The sequence below is a fragment of the Phocoena sinus genome, chromosome 6, assembly GCF_008692025.1.
Source record: "Phocoena sinus isolate mPhoSin1 chromosome 6, mPhoSin1.pri, whole genome shotgun sequence".
In the NCBI taxonomy this organism is placed as follows: Eukaryota; Metazoa; Chordata; class Mammalia; order Artiodactyla; family Phocoenidae; genus Phocoena; species Phocoena sinus.
Window position 1 is genome coordinate 9,228,405 of NC_045768.1, and position 19,390 is coordinate 9,247,794.

General features: G+C 48.4%; 1 protein-coding gene across 5 annotated transcripts in view; it reads right to left on the reverse strand.

Moving 5' to 3' along the window:
* Positions 1–19,390, reverse strand: part of MVB12B (multivesicular body subunit 12B) — a 189,187-nt gene that overhangs the window by 163,588 nt on the left and 6,209 nt on the right. For 3 of the 5 annotated variants that reach the window (XM_032634524.1, XM_032634520.1, XM_032634522.1), the window contains exon 2: positions 12,111–12,296. The exons of 1 other annotated variant lie outside the window; for it this stretch is intronic. In XM_032634524.1, coding sequence (XP_032490415.1) covers positions 12,111–12,296 — 186 coding nt within the window. The remainder of the gene's footprint in view (positions 1–12,110; positions 12,297–19,390) is intronic. One more of the 5 variants, XM_032634521.1, reaches the window with a different exon arrangement.

Here is a 19,390-nt window from a genome sequence, read left to right on the forward strand (position 1 = left end):
TCTTATTTCTATATATAATAGCAATAGACACACAGACATCAAAAGTAAAAATACAGGGCTTCCCTGGTGGCGCAGTGGTTAAGAATCCGCCTGCTAATGCAGGGGACGTGGGTTTGAGCCCTGGTCCGGGAAGGTCCCACACGCCGCGGAGCAACTAAGCCCGTGTGCCACAACTACTGAGCCTGCGCTCTAGAGCCCGGGAGCCACAACTACTGAGCCTGTGTGACACAACTACTGAAGCCCACGTGCCTAGAGCCTGTGCTCTGCAACAAGAGAAGCCACCGCAATGAGAAGCCTGCCCATCACAAGGAAGAGTAGCCCCCGCTCGCCACAACTAGAGAAAGCTCGCGAGCAACAACAAAGAGCCAATGCAGCCAAAAGAATAAATTAATTAAATAAATTTTTTTTAAAAATTAAAAATACAATTCCATTTACAATTGCTCAAAATAAAAAATAAAGCATTCAGGCTTAAAGCAACCAGAACACGCATAAAGCTTCTCTGCTGAAACATACAAAATGCTGCTGAAAGTAATCAAAGAAATACTAAATAAATGGAGAAACATACTATGCTCATGAATCGGAAGACACAATGTAATAAACACGGGAATTCTCCTCAAATTGATGTACAATTTTAACATTGTGATAATATGATTTACAATGAGGAATACATATTTGGTCTTTACCCACAGTTCCTGGCTCACAGCTCCCAAAACCCTTGGAATCTCCTGAATGATAAGAGCAATGGGAGCATCTTTGGTCATATTTGGTCTCTTGTCCTTAGTTCCTGAAATCACTTCAGAGCCATAAAAGTGAAATGGGTGTCTTGTTATTCATAACAAGCCCCTTTCCACCACAACTGGGTTTATGTTAATGAGGTGACTTCTGGAAAGCACATAAGGATGGGGACTGGTTGCCAGGAGAACCAACCGTGAATAAAGGGTTGGAACTTTTAGTCCTACCCCTTGATTTCCAGGGAGGGGAGAGGGGCTGGAAGTTGACTCAATTTCCAATGGCCAATAATTTAATCAATCATACCCATGTAATGAAGCATCCATAAAAACCCCAAAGGATGAAGTTTGGAGAGCTTCCAGGTTGATGAACACATGAGATCTGGGGAGAGTGGCATGCTGGGAGAGACAGCATGGAAGCTCCTCACCCTTTCCATACACCTTGCTCTATAAATCTCTTCCATCTGGCTGTTCCCGAGTTATATCCTCTCATAATAAACCAAAGACCTAGTAAGTAAAATGTTCTCTGAGTTCTGTGAGCCACTCTAGCAAATTAACTGAACCTAAGGAGGGGGTCATTGGAACCTCCAAACTACAGCCAGTTGGTCAGACACACAGGTGACAACCTGGGCTGGTGATCAGTGTCTGAAGTTGGGAGGGGGCAGTCTTGTGGGACTGAGCCCTTAACCTATGGACTCTGATGCTATCTCCAGGTAGACAGTGTCATAACTGTTGAACTGTAGGACACCTACAGCTGGTGTCTGAGAACTGCTTGTTGTTGGTATAGGGAACCACCCCCATGCTGGTCCACAGTCCATTTATTTATTTATTTATTTATGGCTGCATTGGGTTTTCGTTGCTGTGTGCAGGCTTTCTCTAGTTGTGGCAAGCAGGGGCTACTCTTTGTTGCGGTGTGTGGGCTTCTCATCGCGGTGGCTTCTCTTGTTGCGGAGCACAGGCTCTAGGTGCGCAGGCTTTCAGTAGTTGTGGCATGCGGGCTCAGCAGTTGTGGCTCTTGGGCTCTAGAGTGCAGGCTCAGTAGTTGTAGCACACGGGCTTAGTTGTTCCACGGCATGTGGGATCTTCCCGGACCAGGGTTCAAACCCGTGTCCCCTGCATTGGCAGGCGGATTCTTAACCACTGAGCCACCAGGGAAGTCCCACAGTCCCTTCTAAACATTAATTCCCATCTAAATTCCAATAAGATTATTCTAAAATTTACATGGAAAGACAAAGGAACTTGAATAGCTAAAACAATTTCTTAAATGAAGAATAAAGTCGGAGGAATCATTTAATCCAATTTCAAAACTTATTGTAAAGCTACAACAATCAATACTGTGTGGTATTGGCAGAGGGCTAGACACACAGAATAAAATTGAATAGAGAGTCACACATATATGCCCTACTGATTTTTTACAAAGGTCACAACTTTCAACAAATGGTACTGGAGCAGCTGTTCATGCATAAGGGGAAAAAAATAACTCTGACCTAAATCCATACCTTGTACAAAAATTAAGTCAAGATGTATCACAGAGTTAAATGTAAAACTATAAAACTTGTAGGAAAAGAAATAAGAGAAAATCTCCAGGATCTAGGGCTAGGCTAAGAGTTTTGGGGCTAGGCTAAGAGTTCTTGGACTTGATGCCAAAAACATGATTGATAAGTAGAAAAACTGACAAATTGGACTTCATCAAAATTTAAAACTTCTGCTGTGTAAAGATCCTGCTAAGGTAAAAAGACAAGTACAGACTAGAAGAAAATGTTTCCAAACCACTTAACTAACAAGACTCACATCTATAATATACAAAGAACTCTTAAAACTCAACAATCCAGTTAGAAAATGAGCAAGACATGAAGCAACATTTCACCGAAGAAATAAAGATGGCAAATAAGCACATGAAAAGATGTTCAACATCATTAGCCACTAAAGGAATATAATTAAAGCCAAACGAGTTATTACTAAAACCCTATCAGCATGGCTAAAACAAAAAAGTGTTGACAATAACAGATGCTGGAAAAGATGCGGAGTAACCGGTGGAAATGTAAAATGTTACCAGCCACACAGGCTAGTAGTTTGGCATTTTCTTAAAAAACTAAATACGCAACTACCATATGACGGACAACTGCACTCCTAGGCATTTATCCTGGAGGAATGAAAACTTATGTCAACACAAAACCTGTAAACGAGTATTTATAGCAGCTTTAATCATGATAGCTTCAAACTGGAAACAACCAAGATGTCCTTCAATGGGTAAATGGTTAAACAAATTGCGGTGCAGTAGTATCAATTAATACTATTCAGCAATAAAAAGGAACAAACTATTGATACATGCAATAGATTCTCTAGATGAATCTCCAGAGAATTATGCTGAGTTTTTGAAAATGAAAAAAACAATTCCAAAAGATTACATGCTATATGATTCCATTCATGTAACACTCCTGAAAAGACAAAATTATAGAAATGGAGAACAAATTAGTGGTTGTCAGTGGTTAAGGAGGTTAGTTAATTCCTAGAGACAGAACACAATTTGCACACTTCTGATATGCAAACCAACCAACCCTGAGGCCATATGCCCACCTGCCCCCTTTCTCAGGCTCCTTCAGTCTGAAATACTATCCTCCTGCCCTAAATCACCCCAAGGCCAGGTATCTGACAACTAGAGGCCACCCTTGTAGCCCAGAGCACGCTGAAATTATTAGGACAATCCTAAATCTGCTTACCCTTCCTTGCTTTGCCTTTCCCACAGAAACCACAATAAAGGCTCTTGCCCACACTTTCCCCTTGCTCCCTCCGCCTGCTGACCAACGCTGGTGCTTCCTCATGTGGCCCTGCATAGCATGGAAGCCCCCTTCTCTTGGACTGTGAAAACAAACTCTCTTTTCAATGGCAGTTTTCTCCTGATCTGTAGGCCTCACCACACCCGAACAAAAATAAAATCCCAGGTACATTTTAAAAGTGAAACGTTCTGTATCTTGACTGTATCCGTGTCAATATCCTGGTTGTGATGCTGTACTAGAGTTTTTAAGATATTACCATTGGGGAGAAACAGGTACAAACAAGATCTCCCTGTATTATGTCTTACAACTGCATGTGAATCTATGATTATCTGAAAATAAAAAGTTTAACTGAAAAAAATGGAAGATTAAAGCAAGTCCCTCCTCTTTCCCATTAATCCACTACTTGAGGTTTTTTGTCAGGAGCCTTTCTCATAGTGAATGGGAGGTTGCAGTGAACAGGAGGGAGTGCCAGAATACTACAGCGCTCCCCAAGTCCTCTCCCCTTTCCAAATGAACCAACCGTGGAACAAGTCATTAGGGAGAGTAAAGTCTTTGGGTCAAAATCAAAATTCACAGTTGGTGGGGCAGAGACACTTAGAAGGAGGCAATTTAAAGCCACGATCTCAGAGTCATCCTGACAGCAGCAATGTTTGCCTCATGCACCCCTCCAGGAAGCCAGGCACGTGCACGTGTAAGTGGTCCATGTGTGTCCTGCCCAGCGTGGCTCCACTGCCCGAGGCCAGGGCTCTGCAGGGCACAGGGGAAGGTGCAGGGACAATGCTGTTACCGATGCTTGCTAATCCAGGCCACAGGAAACAAAGGCCCAGGGGCTGGTCATAAAACCATTTTCCGTATTTTCAGTAAATCTCAGTTTCATGTATTTTCTCACAAAACAAAAGAGAGGAACACGTGGTGCCTTTTATCAAAACTAGCTCTGGTTCTGAAAATAAACCAGTGGGTGAGTTGGGACTCGGTCTGCAGTCATTTCTGCCCTTGGGAGCAGGCCCTGGACAGCGAAGCCACGTGGGGAGGGAGCCAGGGGCAGCGGAAAGAGGCTGCCACACCTGCTCCTGCATCTGCTTCATGGAACCAGAGCTTTCAGGAGGGGCGGCTCTCCCATCCTCCAGCCACAGGAGCAGGGTGGTCTCCCTGCCCGGCTCAGGCCTCCCACACAACTTCAGCTTTCTGGAGACTCATGTGACAGCTGTGATCAGACCAGACAGATGGTTATGTCCTACAACTCCCGCTTGATATCTACCATATATTTTTAATAAGATATCATTCCCATCTTCACATACTTTTCATTGATTTTTTTTAAATTTCTTGAGTTCTATACAAAAATACCAACTTGCTTGAATCAGCTTCAGCATTTAGTGGATTATTTTTTTCTTTCTCCACTTTGGTAGGCAGGACCTCATTTGCGGGTTTAGAATTTTAAACTTATCCTTCTCTATGCCCCTAGACACAGCCCACAGGCCCAGAGGGGAGCTGATCACTCCTAGCGCCCCCAAAGACCCTCTCATTTGGCAGTTCAAGCATGTGAAACTTGCAATTATTTAGGAAATCCCAAATAAATAAACTATACAGGACCAGCAGTTTTTTTTGTTGTTTTTGGTTGTTGTTTTTTTTTGCGGTACGCGGGCCTCTCACTGTTACGGCTTCCCCCGTTGCGGCCTCTCCCGTTGCGGAGCACAGGCTCCGGACGCGCAGGCTCAGCGGCCATGGCTCACGGGCCCAGCCGCTCCGCAGCATGTGGGATCTTCCCGGACCGGGGCACGAACCCACGTCCCCTGCATCGGCAGGCGGACTCTCAACCACTGAGCCACCAGGGAAGCCCAGGACCAGCAGTTTTTAAGAAATGTTTTGCTCTCTAATTAGTTTCAGAAATAAACAGGAGTGTTGAGAGAAACGAGGTGGGGGGAGAAGAAGCACAGAAGAAATGGGAAGTGGAGACTTAGGGGATGCCTGGTCCGTGCGTGGCCCTCGGAGGCCCACCTGCTGGTCAGAGGCCACGACCATGGCTGGCTTTCCAGCACGCAGCACCGGCAAGGAACAGGAGCAACACAAACACTACTTCCTGGGCTTTTCTCTGACCAGGCTCTGGACACCAAGTCCTCTGCCCCCTCAGGGGCCTTGCTTCATCAGACAGCCCCTCTCTCTCCTATATCGTCAACCCTCCTCACTGCTGGTTCCTCCCCATCAGCAACTAAACATACTCAACACCTGCCTACCTTTAACAAAGGAAAAAAGACTCCTGGTCCCGTATCATCCTCCAGCTGCCACCCTGCCTCCTTTAAAGGCCATCTGCACTCCCGCCTCCCACTTCAGTTGGACCTTTCAAATCCACTCCAATCTTGCTTCTGAGCCTACCACCAAGTTCACAAGCACCTTCTTGTTACTGAACCCAAGGGTAAGCTTTCAGCCTCATTTTATTTACCCCTTAGTGAACTCTGACTATTACTGACCACCTCTTCTTCTAGAAATACTCATTTTCCTCCAGTTTCTTACTAATTTTCCATCTACCTCTCTGGATGCTCAGCCCCAACCCTCTTTTGAGTGCCTCCTTCCCAACCATCCCTCATCATTGATGCTCCAGGGGACTCTGGCGAGGAGTCTGATACGACAGGACCATCTCCATGACACCACGGCCTCTGCCATGTGATGGTAACACTCAGGCATCTCCCCAGACCTGCAGACACAGGGCTGCTCAACGTCCCCACCCAGACATCACACAAGCACCTCAAACTCAGTGTGTCCAAAACCGAACCAACGGTCCTCCTCCACCCTCAACCCACCTAGCTATCTATGCTTCTATCTCAACAGAAAGCATCAACATCCACCCAGCTGCCCGGCAAGACACCCTCGTGTCACTCTGGTCCTTCCCTTTCCTCACCTCTGCACCCGTCTCCCAACATTCAACCCATTTCTTTCCTGTGAAAGAATACGTATTCGGGTCCCCATGCCCCATGTTTCCATGTCCCTCAGATCGATCCACTGTTAATGGGTTAGGCTTCCACTCTCTCACTCGACACCAATACAGAGCCTCCAAACTCAGCCCTTTGCCTCAGTACCTACGCCCTCCAATTATTTCCCTTCCTGTACACACCAAGGAAACTTTTAAAAACACAAACCTAAGAACCTTTTTCTTAAAGTCCTTTCGTGACTCCTACCACCCTCAGCATGGCCAATGCCTTCGTGTAGCTTACAACATTCTGGGGTGATCCAGCCTCATCTACCCACCCCTCCTCATCTCTCGCCTTTCACCTGATGGAACCCCTCCCAGGATACTGGAATTCCCAGGGCCTTGCACAATAGTAGGTGGTCAACAAACATCTGTGAAGCCACTGCGTGAAGCAATAAATGAACGCATAACATCAGAAAAAGCTTCACCAAGGAGTTTTCAAAGTGGGTTCTGAAAGATTAGGAAAATTTTATCCAAAAAGCGGGGGAGGACAGGAATTTTGAAAATATGGGAAAAGTGGGTTCAAGGGTTTGATGGTACAAAGTTGCTCCTTATTCCAAATATGAGAAAGTAAGAGGTTCAATGAGGCTGGAGGAGAAGTGAGTAGAAGAAAGTGAGACAGGAAGACACACTGAGAGCACGTGCGCCGAGTTAAAGGACTTGGGTATCTGTCCTTTCTCTGTTTAGCCAAGAGGAGGAAGCTCTTGGGGAGAAGATCCATGGCTACCACTGAAACAACATATCATCCAGGCCCTCACCCCTAGAGGTCTGCCTGGCCCAGAGGAGGGCCAGTGACAGGAAGCTGGGCGCTGAGTCTGGGGTGGGGGAGGGGGGCAACTTGGTCAATTCATCCTTCAGCCCCCAAATTTCACTTTACTGAACACTTGCTTGAGAATAGAAACTGACAAAACGTCACATTTCTAGAAGGCACTGGCAATACTTAGCAAGTTTAAAATGTGAACACTCTGACCCCGTAATTCCAACCTATGAAATTATTCTATGGCACTAACTGGGTGACCACACCAAAATACATACACAAGGATGTTGTTTATCACGTTAAAAACAAAAGATGGAAACAAACTCATGTCCTTCAATATGGGATTATTAGCCAAATTTTGGTACAGCCAGACAATAAAATATGCATTATTAAGAGGATGTAATCTATCTCCACAGACTGATATAGAGCTATGCCCACAATATATTTTTTTAAATTATGACAGTATAAATAGTACCATCCCATTTGTATTTTTAAAACATGTTTTTTTAAAAAAACTCACAAACGTAAGTCCCGGATTGTGACAACACGATATCCCCTGAGACTTTCTAAACTTTAAATCAGGAGAGGCCAAAAAATAACAGGAAAAGCTAGCACAGCACTTCCTGAGATAGACTTGTGGTGACCACGTGTACAGATTATTTAAGAATGACTTAACTTAGAGCAGTAGTTCTCAAAGTGTGGCCTCTGAGCCAGCAGCATCAACATCACCTGGCAACTGGTTACAATGCGAACTCTCAGCCCCACCCCAGACCTACTGCAGCAGGAATCTGGGGCGTGGGGTCCCCCAGAGGAATGAGGCCCACGAAAGCCTGAGAATCCCCAACCTGGACATCTGGAAACGGTCCTTGAACTAGGGGATAATCTGTCACTTCAGAGTCACTGTGCCGAAAGGTTCCTGTGTGTCAGGTGGGGTTTCTCAGGAAGGGAATGAAGGAGGTCTTAGATTGCAGTGAAGAAAAAGAACAAAAAAAGTCTCCTAGGCTCTCTGAGGCCAAGACTCAGTTTGGTGGGGCCCCTACACATGGCAATTGTAAACGCCCTTTGGTAGCATTAAGGTAGCCAACAGCAAGGCAGAGGCCGGGCAGGAATGGGTCAGAGGACGGACCTGGCCCTCAGCAGCAATATTCTCTGAGCCTCTTACTCTCTTGTTCCCATCATCCTCAGAGCTCCAGAAAAGTCTCATGAAAAGTAATTCTGGTCTCAGCTACTCTGTGGGAAACCATGGAAGGTCACAGAACAAGAGAGTGGAAGGAAAAGCAGTGTCCATCCCCACTCAGGCCAGAAAGAGGGGAGCAGCCTTGCCAGGTTAGCAGGGGGAGATGCACCCAGACAAGGGCGGCCTCACAGATGTCACCAACAAAAATGGTGCAGCGTGTGGTGGCAGGGGAGAAGGCCAGAGCCGAAGGACCCCAAGTGCACTTGAGCCGGTGCCCTGGGAAATGCTCAGGAAAAGCCGGAGGAGAGACACTGGGCAGGCCTCAAGGTATGGAAAAAAGGGAGCAACTTCTAGAAGTTAAGCTGGTGAGAGTCGTGTTGTCACAATCCGGGACTTAGCAACAAAAATGGGGAGATCTGGAAAGCTAGATGGAACAGTCTTTTAGGACTTCCCTTCAAAGCACTTATCACAATTTTATCTTACATTTACTTGTATGATCACTTAACTGTCTTTCTCCCTATCTAGACTTTAAGCTTCATGAAGGCAGGAATGTGTTTTCATTCACCACTATACCCCCAGCTCCTAGATAGACAGCACATAGTAGGTACCCAAAAATATAGGCTGGATAAATAAACAACTTGAAATTAAAACACTCTGGCGTGTTTGATTATTCTTTCTCTGTATTGTTGACTTTTCGTTTTTGCCAAAAAAGTACATCACCATATGAAATTATGTCACCAAGAAGTATATTATCAAAGGAAGCTATTTCCTTTTTGGAAAGAAAGAGTCATCTCACAAATACAGTGTTGTGGCTTTAGTCTGTGAGTTGTAAACACTCACTGAGAAAGGCAAGAGAATGCAGGTAAAAAGTATGATGTATTTCACTGGACATACACAGAAATACACCCAACAGTCGTCATCGGTGATGTCCAGCTTGATGCCCTTAGACACTGCAACATTCCAGAGGGACCTGGTAATCAAAGGTTAATTTTGTGCAGAGGATTTTAGCACGAAGTGCTCCCGTGGCATCACGATTCATTGAAAACTGCCCATCACATATGATAAAACAGCACGTGCTACCACGCATCTACAACACAGAGTCATCCTACCAGGGACCGTGGACACATGAGACCCACGCGCCCTCTGAGGGCAGAGAACCCCAGTCACTCCCAGATCTGAGAGCGTGGCTGAGGGGCAGAAAGTGCAGGCTATTTCAGAGGGGACTGCAGAAATAGGGACAACAAACTGAGAAGTTTAGCAAATAATCCCCAGGCCCCTAGCCGAGGAAGCTTCCCCTGACCTGCAGAGAAGTTACAAAATTAAATTTTTACAAACAAACACTTGGCATCTTTTACTTCAAGCAGCAACAGGGCCTCTGCTCATTTTAAAGTGGTTGTAGCATCGAGGGTCAGCAGCCCATCTAGCGCCTAGCTCTTGGGGCTGCGTGTCACGGTACTTAACGTGCCCTGTGCACAGGGAGGGATTAATCCTCCGGCAGATGCGACAGAGAGAGGCCTGGCCACAGTCCGCGGCAGAGCTTCCTCAGCCACCGCACTTCTGTGTCAGCATCTCTGCAGCCCGGCCACCACCCAACGCCTTGCACTTCGGTTTGGATGTTGACCTCACACGAAACTCCTCCGGATAAAAGGAATGAGGAGTGCCTCCCTGCCTGCCCACCCCGAGCCTTCCCTCACTTCCCTCGAACTCAGTCAGACCCCTGAGGAAGCAGATGCTTATCTGGGAAGAGTCCAGCGGTCAGTCCAAAGAGAGGACTCCCGCCTCCCTCCCTGAAAGGGCTTTCGGAGGGAGCTCGGACGCTCTGCCTCGGCGTGCAGGGGCTGGGTAATTGCCGGGCTGACCCTCTGGAGCCGCCTGCCCTGCTCACCTTTCATGATAATGCCTGGTACAGCCTCATCATGAAATGTGCTTATTAATCTTACTCATTTGACACTGCGCTCTTCTGCCCTGAGCTAGATGTTAGGAGAAAATGATAGGGATAGATTCTGCTCCTGTCAGACTTACCAAGACTTTCAGAAAACCAGACTATCAAAGGCCATCTGTCGCCCACTAGCCAAGCATTCACGGTGACCCCGAAGGTACAAGCAGAATGTTAAAGACACAGATCCGCAAGAGGGAACAGCGAGAAGACCTGGGCCACACCCCAGGCACCCCCCCCCCCCCCGCCCCCAGAGAGCCGCCGCGGAGCCAGTCCTCCCAGAGATGGCATGTACCAAGCCCCCGACCGGATTCACGCCTCACTGCTTCATATCTAATTCATCAAAAGACACTTGGGCTTCTCAAATCAGCAACATTTTTATTAGCTTCCCCAGGAGTTTCATGGCACAAAGCCATACCTAACGATTCTATTTCATGGCAAGTTATACATTCAAACAGTGCTCTGAAGTCAGGCAGCAGGAAAGACTCAAATCTGTGTCAAAAAAGATTCCCCCGTCCTTTCACTTTTAAAATGTTCATCAGCTTTCAGACAGTTGGGAAAGTGACGTGGAGCATTTTAACAGGCTTCCCCTTCTCACACGGGGCCCGGCATGGGCTGACGCAAAATGCACCGCCCTGTTCGCGACGGGAGCTGATTTCGCCCGCCCACCTCCTCCGCCTGGGGACATCTGGCAATGTCTGGACACGGTTTTGGTTGTCACGACTTGGGGGTTTGTGCTATTGGCATCTAGTAGGAAGAGGCCAGGGATGCTGCCCGACTACACACTATTTTCTGATCATCTGGCCCAAAATGTCAGTAGTGCCGAGGTTGAGAAACCCTGCCTTTGGGCTTCTTCTGGACTAGGCATGGCATCCCTCCCACCCCTGGGACATCAGACACTGATCTAATCACTGTGCCAGGTTTTCAGTGCTGGCTAATGAGACTTGTATTCTTTTATGTATTCTTGGTGCACATTTTCAATGAGCAAGAATAAAACGTCATCATAAACAAAATGAGGAAAGTGAAAATAAGACCACCTCAGAAGCTCAGAACACGTGACAACAGTCACTGTTAACTAAACCCTCCCAATAGTTCCTCTGCACTTTTTAAGCTTCACCCAAAACGGAATTTACCTACTGAAAAAACAAAATAACCAATTCCAGCCATCGGTACTACTGAACACCACCACAGATGTCTGCTGAAAAGCAAAGCAAGTTCTCTGCTACACTGCGGTGATGTGGTCAGTGAGAGCCCTGGACTTGGGAGGGGGTCTGGTCCTGATTCACCACTCCCAAGGGCTGGGGCTCCGTCACTTCCCTTCTCAGAGCTTGAGTTCTCCTGATCAGCACAGTGGAGAGAAAGCAACTTCCCCTCCCAGCCTCCAGGGAATCATGAGAGCCAAATGAGTTCATGTGTATGAAACTGCTTTGTAAACCGTAAGGGGCTATATAAACATACGTCAATACATTTATGACATTTATACACGTAGGACAATCTGTGACAGCAAACCAAGGGTCTTTCAGACTCGTGGATCCTCTCCATGAAATGTCACAGCTAGAAATGACTTTGGAAATCAACTAATCCAACCCTTTAATTTTACGAAATGTGAAGATGACCATCACAGAGGTCAAGTGACCCAGCTAAGGCCACGAAACAGCCCAGACGGGCTCAGGTCATCTACTCCCAAAGCAGGATGCTCCCCACGCCTTCCCATTGGTGCCATCTTCCCTCCCTGTTTTAAGTTCCTAGAGAGAAGAAGCACATCTTACACACAGGGTTCAGAGGGCCTTGACCACAGGAGATAACTATTTGCCGAATCAGCGAATCTTGACTTACTACGTCGTAGCCTGTCGGGGCTCGGTTCCGAGAAGCCACCACCCCCACTCCCGTGATGGGATCCATTGACGTCTCTGGCAAGGCTTCTGAAAGGTCTTTGACTTCAGGCATGGCGGATTGCTCCTGGTTCCAAAAAGGAAAAAGAAAGCGTACAATTCAAACGGAGCATTTAAAGTGAACGATGTAAAGTCTCGCACAGACAGAACCAGCGTCTTGGGGCAAATATCCTGAACTAAGCTCCACGTACCTGGACTGGCTAAGGGAGCCCTGGACCCTTTCCTCCGATCAAGAATTCAAGTCATCTCCAGCCCCTGCTCTTCTCAAGTGAGCTTTGAACACTCTCCTGCCCAGCTGCCTGACTTCTGAACAGATACTACCAGCTTCTCTGAGGATGACTCAGACACGGCTAAATCTAACAGTACCTTCGTCTCTCTCCCTCACAATACCTCCCTGCAGAAGTGCAGCCTTCCAAATCCACAGCCTCTACCACATCCAAGGGAGGACTGTTCGGGCGGCAGAGCTTTGCAAACACACAGAAGAAAGTGCTCTGGGCATGGAGGCCAAGGCATGGCAGTGGAGTCCAGGCTCTGTGACTTACTAGCTGGTGACCGGGCAAGCAAGAGGTCAGGACACTGACAGTCGCAGAGCTGCTGTGAGAACTAAAGGAGTCACGTAAATCAAGGGCCTGGAGAGGTTCCCTGGCACATAGTAGGAGCTCAACAAAAAGCAGATGAGACTGGAGGGTTCGGGATACAAAGGTCCAGTGTAACTGGCCAGAAACATGGCTGGTGCTGCTCCCAAGAGGACCGGCGGGTCCCTTTGTTGTGTTTAATCCAGCAGGTCACGCGGGTACTTACTCAAAGCTAAACACTAACAATGACCATAATTCTTGTTGGGCACTTTGGGAGAAAGGGAGGGAAATGCAATTATTATTCTGCTGCTGATTGCCTCTTGATGTGACCAGAGGAGACAAGCAGAATAGAGAGAGAGCACCGGGTCTGGGCAGCTCGAGTGGCAGCACACCAGAAAGCAAATGAAAAACCTAACACCTTATGTAAATGGCTTTTAGTGCTTTTAAAAGGACAAGCTGTGAAAAAGAGCAAGTTAAATTCTACCTCCTTCTGCAGCCATTGAACTCCACTGGCTGTAGGTCTGCCAGATCTCTAAAGGCTGGGTACTGCTTCTAAAGTAAACCAAACGCCCTGCCTAACTAGGCAGGCAGGAGGAATATTCTTAGTTCTCAGCCCAGAATCAGAAAAGGCAGAGGCTATTAAAAATGACTACAGCCTCCTGAATAGAAACAACCAGAATGCTGTGTGCAAGTTACCGTGTAGTCAGCGTCCCCTGGAACCCACGAAAGGCTCCAGAAACAGACTTGTCAGTGCAATGGAGCCAAGTCTCGGGTCAAGGCTAGGAAGTGCCTGGCAGCAGCCACACTCTCTGCTTCTGTTTATGACAAAAGCCAAACTAAGTTATGCTTTACTTAATTCTACTGAAAATAAACTTCTAGAAGCACAGGGCGGGGGGGACAGGACACCAAACCACATCACTGCGTCGTTTTCTATTTTCAAATTTCACTTACCAGGCAGCTTTATCTGCATAAAGAACAGGGCTTAATGCTTCCTGCACACAGTAGGCACTAAATAAATATTTACTGACGGAATCCGCATACATGCCCCCAATAAAGGTTTAGAATTAAATATCTGCACCAGCCCAATCCAAAGCAAACACTGATCAAAAAGTATTTCACTTGGAAAACCCCATATTCCTGGGTAACATGGAAATAACGTTGCTGCAGTTTGCAAAATATTGGTACCTGCTGTTAGTTACCAAAATGCTCGCAATTAACAACTCATTAATAGAATGCACAGTTCTGCCAGTGCTAAAATATCATGCTGTGAATTTAATAAAGAACATCAGAGGTAAGTGGTGTTTTTTAAGATAGTAGGGCTTCCACTATCTGAGAGAGAGAGGGGGGAAGTGAGCATGGGAATAAATAAGAAACATTTTATTAGCTGAGAGATGCCCGTCCTCGGGTCACCACATCCTCAGCCACGTACTGATGACAATGGCCCTGCTCTGCTCTGCAGCATGAGCAAGGGCAGGGGGCTGACGCCGCTCCCACAATGCACCGGGCAGCCCGGCACCGGGCCCCAAGATGGCTGCGGGCGGCCTCCCCGAGCAGACAAAGAAGCCGGCGGCCGGGCCCGCGTGCCTGGTCATGGCCCGGCCTGCAGGCTGGGAGGATGCGGCAGGCAGGGCATTAGCACCGAGCATCTCGGATGCACGCCTCCCTCTTTCCTCCCCCCCCCCGCCCCCCCGCAGTGACTGTGCCCTGGGGATCCAGCAGCCTTTGTGAGATACAGACAAATGACTCCTCGCCACGCGGAGCTCTGCAGTGGAGGAAGCACCACCACCAGCAAAGGAAGCTTTTAATGAGAAACGCCCAAGATATCCACGGCAGAGGCAATCACTCAAAGCAGCCTGCCCTGAATTACATATTTTCTGACTGCAAATTACTCTTTAACAGCGTCTCTACCGTCACTTCAATTGACCTTCCTAACAAAAGGCCATTTATTAACTAGCTCTCGGTGCTCCCCGGGCTGTGCGAAGCCTCCAGCCAGAAGGGATGGCACCACTGTGTCCGCGGCTGCCCGGGTCACAGGCCAGGCCTCTGCGAGGGGGAGAAGAGGCCATTAATGCCGGCTGCAGAGTAGACCTGATGTGGGGAGAGGAGCGCGGGGGGGGGGGGTGGGGGGGAAGCAGGGTGTTGAAGGCCAACATTAACCTGTCTTGCAAGATGCGATGCTGGGCTACAGCAGAAAACGCGAAGGCCTACTTGCAACAGCTGGTGTCATCCTCAGCACTCCCCGCCCAGCACCCACCTCTATCTCCAAATCCTAGCTGCACACAGGACACACTAACACACCTCCACACATCCGAACAGCACCCTGCAATTACCAAAAAGCTTTCTCGGGCTCCTTCTCAATCGATGCTCACACCAAGCCTAGAAGGTGGCTGGGGCTTATCCCTATTTTAGAGGAGGAAAACGGAAGCCTGGAGTTCTCAGACACCAAGAGCTGGCAGAGGGCAGAGCCCAACGGGACCTCTGGCCCTCCTTCCCCATTCTGGTCTGCTTTCCATACACTGTGTAGAGAGAGACGGGCTTACCATCCGATATCCCATCAAGAAAGCACTTTGAACACCAATTATATTTTAAAATGCCAACGCTCTTCTTTCTCTAGCTGTAGCCCAGTAACTGAAGCAAGGGGGAGAAAAGTACAGAAAGATAGAAGTAACATGGGATTAATTTTCCCTACACCTCAGTTTCAAGATTCAACATTTCCCTCATAAATAATTTACAACAATAAAAATGAGCTAAGGCCATGTTTGTGTACGACGGAGGTAAATTTAGACCTAATGAGGGAGATCTGAGCCCTGTACAGGAGGGAACAGGTTGATGTATAGCACGGTGTGAGTGCGATCCACGGCACACGGGGGCTCCATTACCAACTGGAAGTCACAGGGCCAAGCGGGGTGGAGGTGCAATTGGGGAAACTTCTACCGTCCCAGCTGTGGCTGCAAGGAGGGCTTCCACAGAAAAAGCCAAAAGTTGATGCAGTATTTTAGAGGCCAAGATAACAGATGTTGAGATTTCTGAGAACCACAGGATTGAGCCAACCTAGAGCTAAGTCGGTTCTCAGTAAACGCCAGGTAAGGAATGAAGGTGGTGGCAGCACCTGGGACTCACATCTGCCCTCGGGCACGGAGAGGGTACATTGGCGGCACTGAACTTGATCTAGTCCTCCTAGCTTGACCTCGCAGGTCATTTGGTCCCTATCCCAACCTCTACCCCAAGTGTGCAGCCAGCCTCACTCAGATCACTGCCAAGGCTGGGGGCTACAGAGCCTCGCTCTGGACAGGCGTGCCCGTGTCTGCCCCGAGAGGATTTCTCTGCAAGGTGGGGAGAGAGACAGAGTGTATGAGTGTGTGTGTGTGTGTGTGTGTGTGTGTGTGTGTGTGTGTGTTTGTGTGTTGTACACACTGGGACTAGAGGGACCGGATGGGGTCAGTTAGGGTGAGGTGTGATTTCCAGGCCAGCAGGATTTTTTCCATGCTGTGCTCAATGAGTTCTATCCAATAACACTGGGTAAGAGAACAGCTTCCTACGTGAGCCTGCAATGCTGCAAACAGTGCCTGGGGGAGGCCCCAGCTCCCAGCACTGCAGCACCTCACCAGTGCTGTCATCCCAGGTTCACAGAGAAATGAACTTTAACTATAAAGCCCCTTCATACAGACAGCACACGGCTCCCTTGTAGCTGATCAAAGAATTACTACAACAGTGTACTTAATCCCTATAAGTCAGCAGTGCTGGGCTTAACTGATGCTGAACATTGTTTCAGAATCAAAGGCATGCCTCCCGGCCTCAGTCTGGGAGAAAACTAAGCTACTGTATCACAGTTGAAAACTCAGGGGAACTTTGATATCATCTCTGTTTAATTTCCCCGGCCCTGTGAGCCTGGGGTTTATCTCGTTTTATCAGCTCCTGTACTGAAATCAAAACCCAACTAGCAGAGCTCAGACCTCTCTCCACGGAGGCCCTTCCAGCAGCAGGGTGGGGTGCAGGCCGAGGAGTTTAAAGCACTTTGCGCCCGGGGCGGCGGGGGAGAGGCAACAACTGCTGGGGGGCAGGGGGTGCTGCCTTCAAAGGAGGCGCAGCAGGGACCCCGCGTGAGGAAGGGAGGCCGGCTCAGAAGCGGAGCCCTCGCTGCCCACCAGAGCTGAAGGTGGGACTCGCACACAACTTCTGAGGAGAGTAATTTCAAAGTACTGCGGGGGGAGCAGGTTAAATTGGGCTACTGTAGTTGAAATGACAAAACCAGTGAGTTAATTAAGTCCCTACAGAAGGATGAACTTGTGATCAGATTGTTTGAAATCCAAAGTCAAGGGCACAAAAGACAAACTGTCTGCCCACATCTAGCAGCTTGTGGGGCTGAGGAAAAGCAGTGGATAAATAGTTCACTCCCTGTGGGAAACAGCCGAAGAGCAGGGCCTCCACTGGGAACGGCCGTCCCCCAGTAAAAGCTCCAGCTCTGGCCGTCGTGGGGCAGCTCTCTGCCTGTTTCCCAGCAGCAGCAGTGGTACCAGTGGGCTGCAGGGAATCCAAGCCCTCCTCTGTTGCTCCATAATTCCTGGCACCTTCCTGCTAACAAATCTTATGCAGGGCACAGGGGACAGGGGAGGCCAGGCTTCACCAATGCACCCACAACACACACACATACACAAACTGGGCCACCTCAGGCAGCCCTGGTGCAGAGCCCTACCTCCTAAGGAGACTGCAGGCTGAGGCCAGAGTCCCTGCAGCAACCAGGCACATGGCCAGCCAGCTCTGGGGGCTGCCCATGGGGGACACAGGCTGAGAGGCGTCCACTACGGAACCTCAGGACAGCATCCTGGCGCCACCTGTACTTGGGCCTGGACCACTTATCTAGTGACCAGTCAGAAACCAAATCGTTCTGACAAATGCTGTTGAGTACGACCTGGTGGCAACAGGCCACAGGCTGCTGGGAAGGCTGCTAAGATACTGGGGAACTAAAGCAAATATTTTCCTAAGCTCCCCTAGATCACAAAGAACTTTCTCCAGTGAAGGTCTGTTACTTCTAATAGGAGAATCTGGTGTACAAATGCATCCATTCCATCAGACCTATGTTTAGACTGATGTTAACCATTGGATTACCAAACCGATTTTCCATAAACCATGTGAGGCGGGCCTGTGGTTTGGGCTGCTGCAGCCCGTACAGTGCAGTGCTAGATCCTGGAGTTCTCTCTCCCCAGATAAATCAGGATCAAGTTCTACAGCACTGCCGTGGCCAAAGGCCTGCTCCTACAGGCCCGAATGTGAAAAACCAGGGAGCCTGGTGCTGGCTCCAGGAGGAGGGGGCGTTCTCCAGTACACTGTGAGCCCCACTGCAACCTGCAACTCGTTCGCAATCACTGCAAATGAAGGTCGTCCCCACCCACTCCCATCAGGTCTAGTGTCATACTGTAGCCTGGAGAGAAGGAAGAAGGACACTGACAGAAGGCAGATGCCCTACAAATGAACCCACCCCAGGAGGTCCCAAGAGCAACATTCTCTTGACATTCGGTGACATAAAATGGTCACAGCCTTGGCTTGATGGCCACAGTGTCCAGAGCAAAAATGTCACCTCAACGCCGGGCAAATGGGCTCCCAGGCCAGAATCATGAGAACACCTGGCTTCAGGTCAGCAGACACCTCCCATCACCACCACCCGCTCTGTGACTTGCACACGGGTCTTCAGAGTTTCTTTGGTCATATAAGCGTTCTGTGTGCTGATGACTTCCAAATTACCTCCACGGCCTGGACTTTTCTCCTGAGACTCAGATGAGTGTCTAGTACCCTGCTGGCTATTGTCACCCACGTGTCCCATTAATACCTCAAACCTGGCTGACCTTGCCATCCTCCCACCTGAAGCATCTCCCACGTTCCTGGTACCTAACAGGACCTGGTGCGTAACAGTCAGCCCACAAATGTTTACGGAGGGCCCTTGTGCTGAGCGTGAAACAATGGTGAAGATGGAAACCCCAACATTCTGGATGAGGAGTTCTCAAACTCTAGCATGCATGAGTCATCTAAAGAATTCCCTAAAACAGTCTTAAACCCACTCCCAGAGATACTGATTCAACAGGTCTAGGATGGGGCCTGAGAAGCTGCATTTCTTTTCTTTTATAAATTTATTTTATTTAATTCATGTTTATTTTTGGCTGTGTTGGGTCTTCGTTGCTGTGCACGGGCTTTCTATAGTTGCAGTGAGCGGGGGATACTCTTCGTTGTGGTGCACTGTCTTTTCATTGTGGTGGCTTCTCTTGTTCCGGACCACAGGCTCTAGGCGCATGGGCTTCAGTAGTTGTGGCACACAGGCTTAGTTGCTCCACGGCATGTGGGATCTTCCTGGACCAGGGATTGAACCCATGTCCCCTGCACTGGCAGGCGGATTCTTAACCACTGCATCACCAGGGAAGTCCCAGAAGCTACATTTCTAACAAGATCCAGGTGATGCTGAAACAGCAGGTCCATAGTCCAAACTTTGACTACAAGGCAGTAGGTACTCATTAGATGTTTGATGAAGGAAGGAAGGGAGGGAGGGAGGAAGGAACCTGAAGGTCATCATCCATGGAGAACAGCCTCAGAGTAAGTC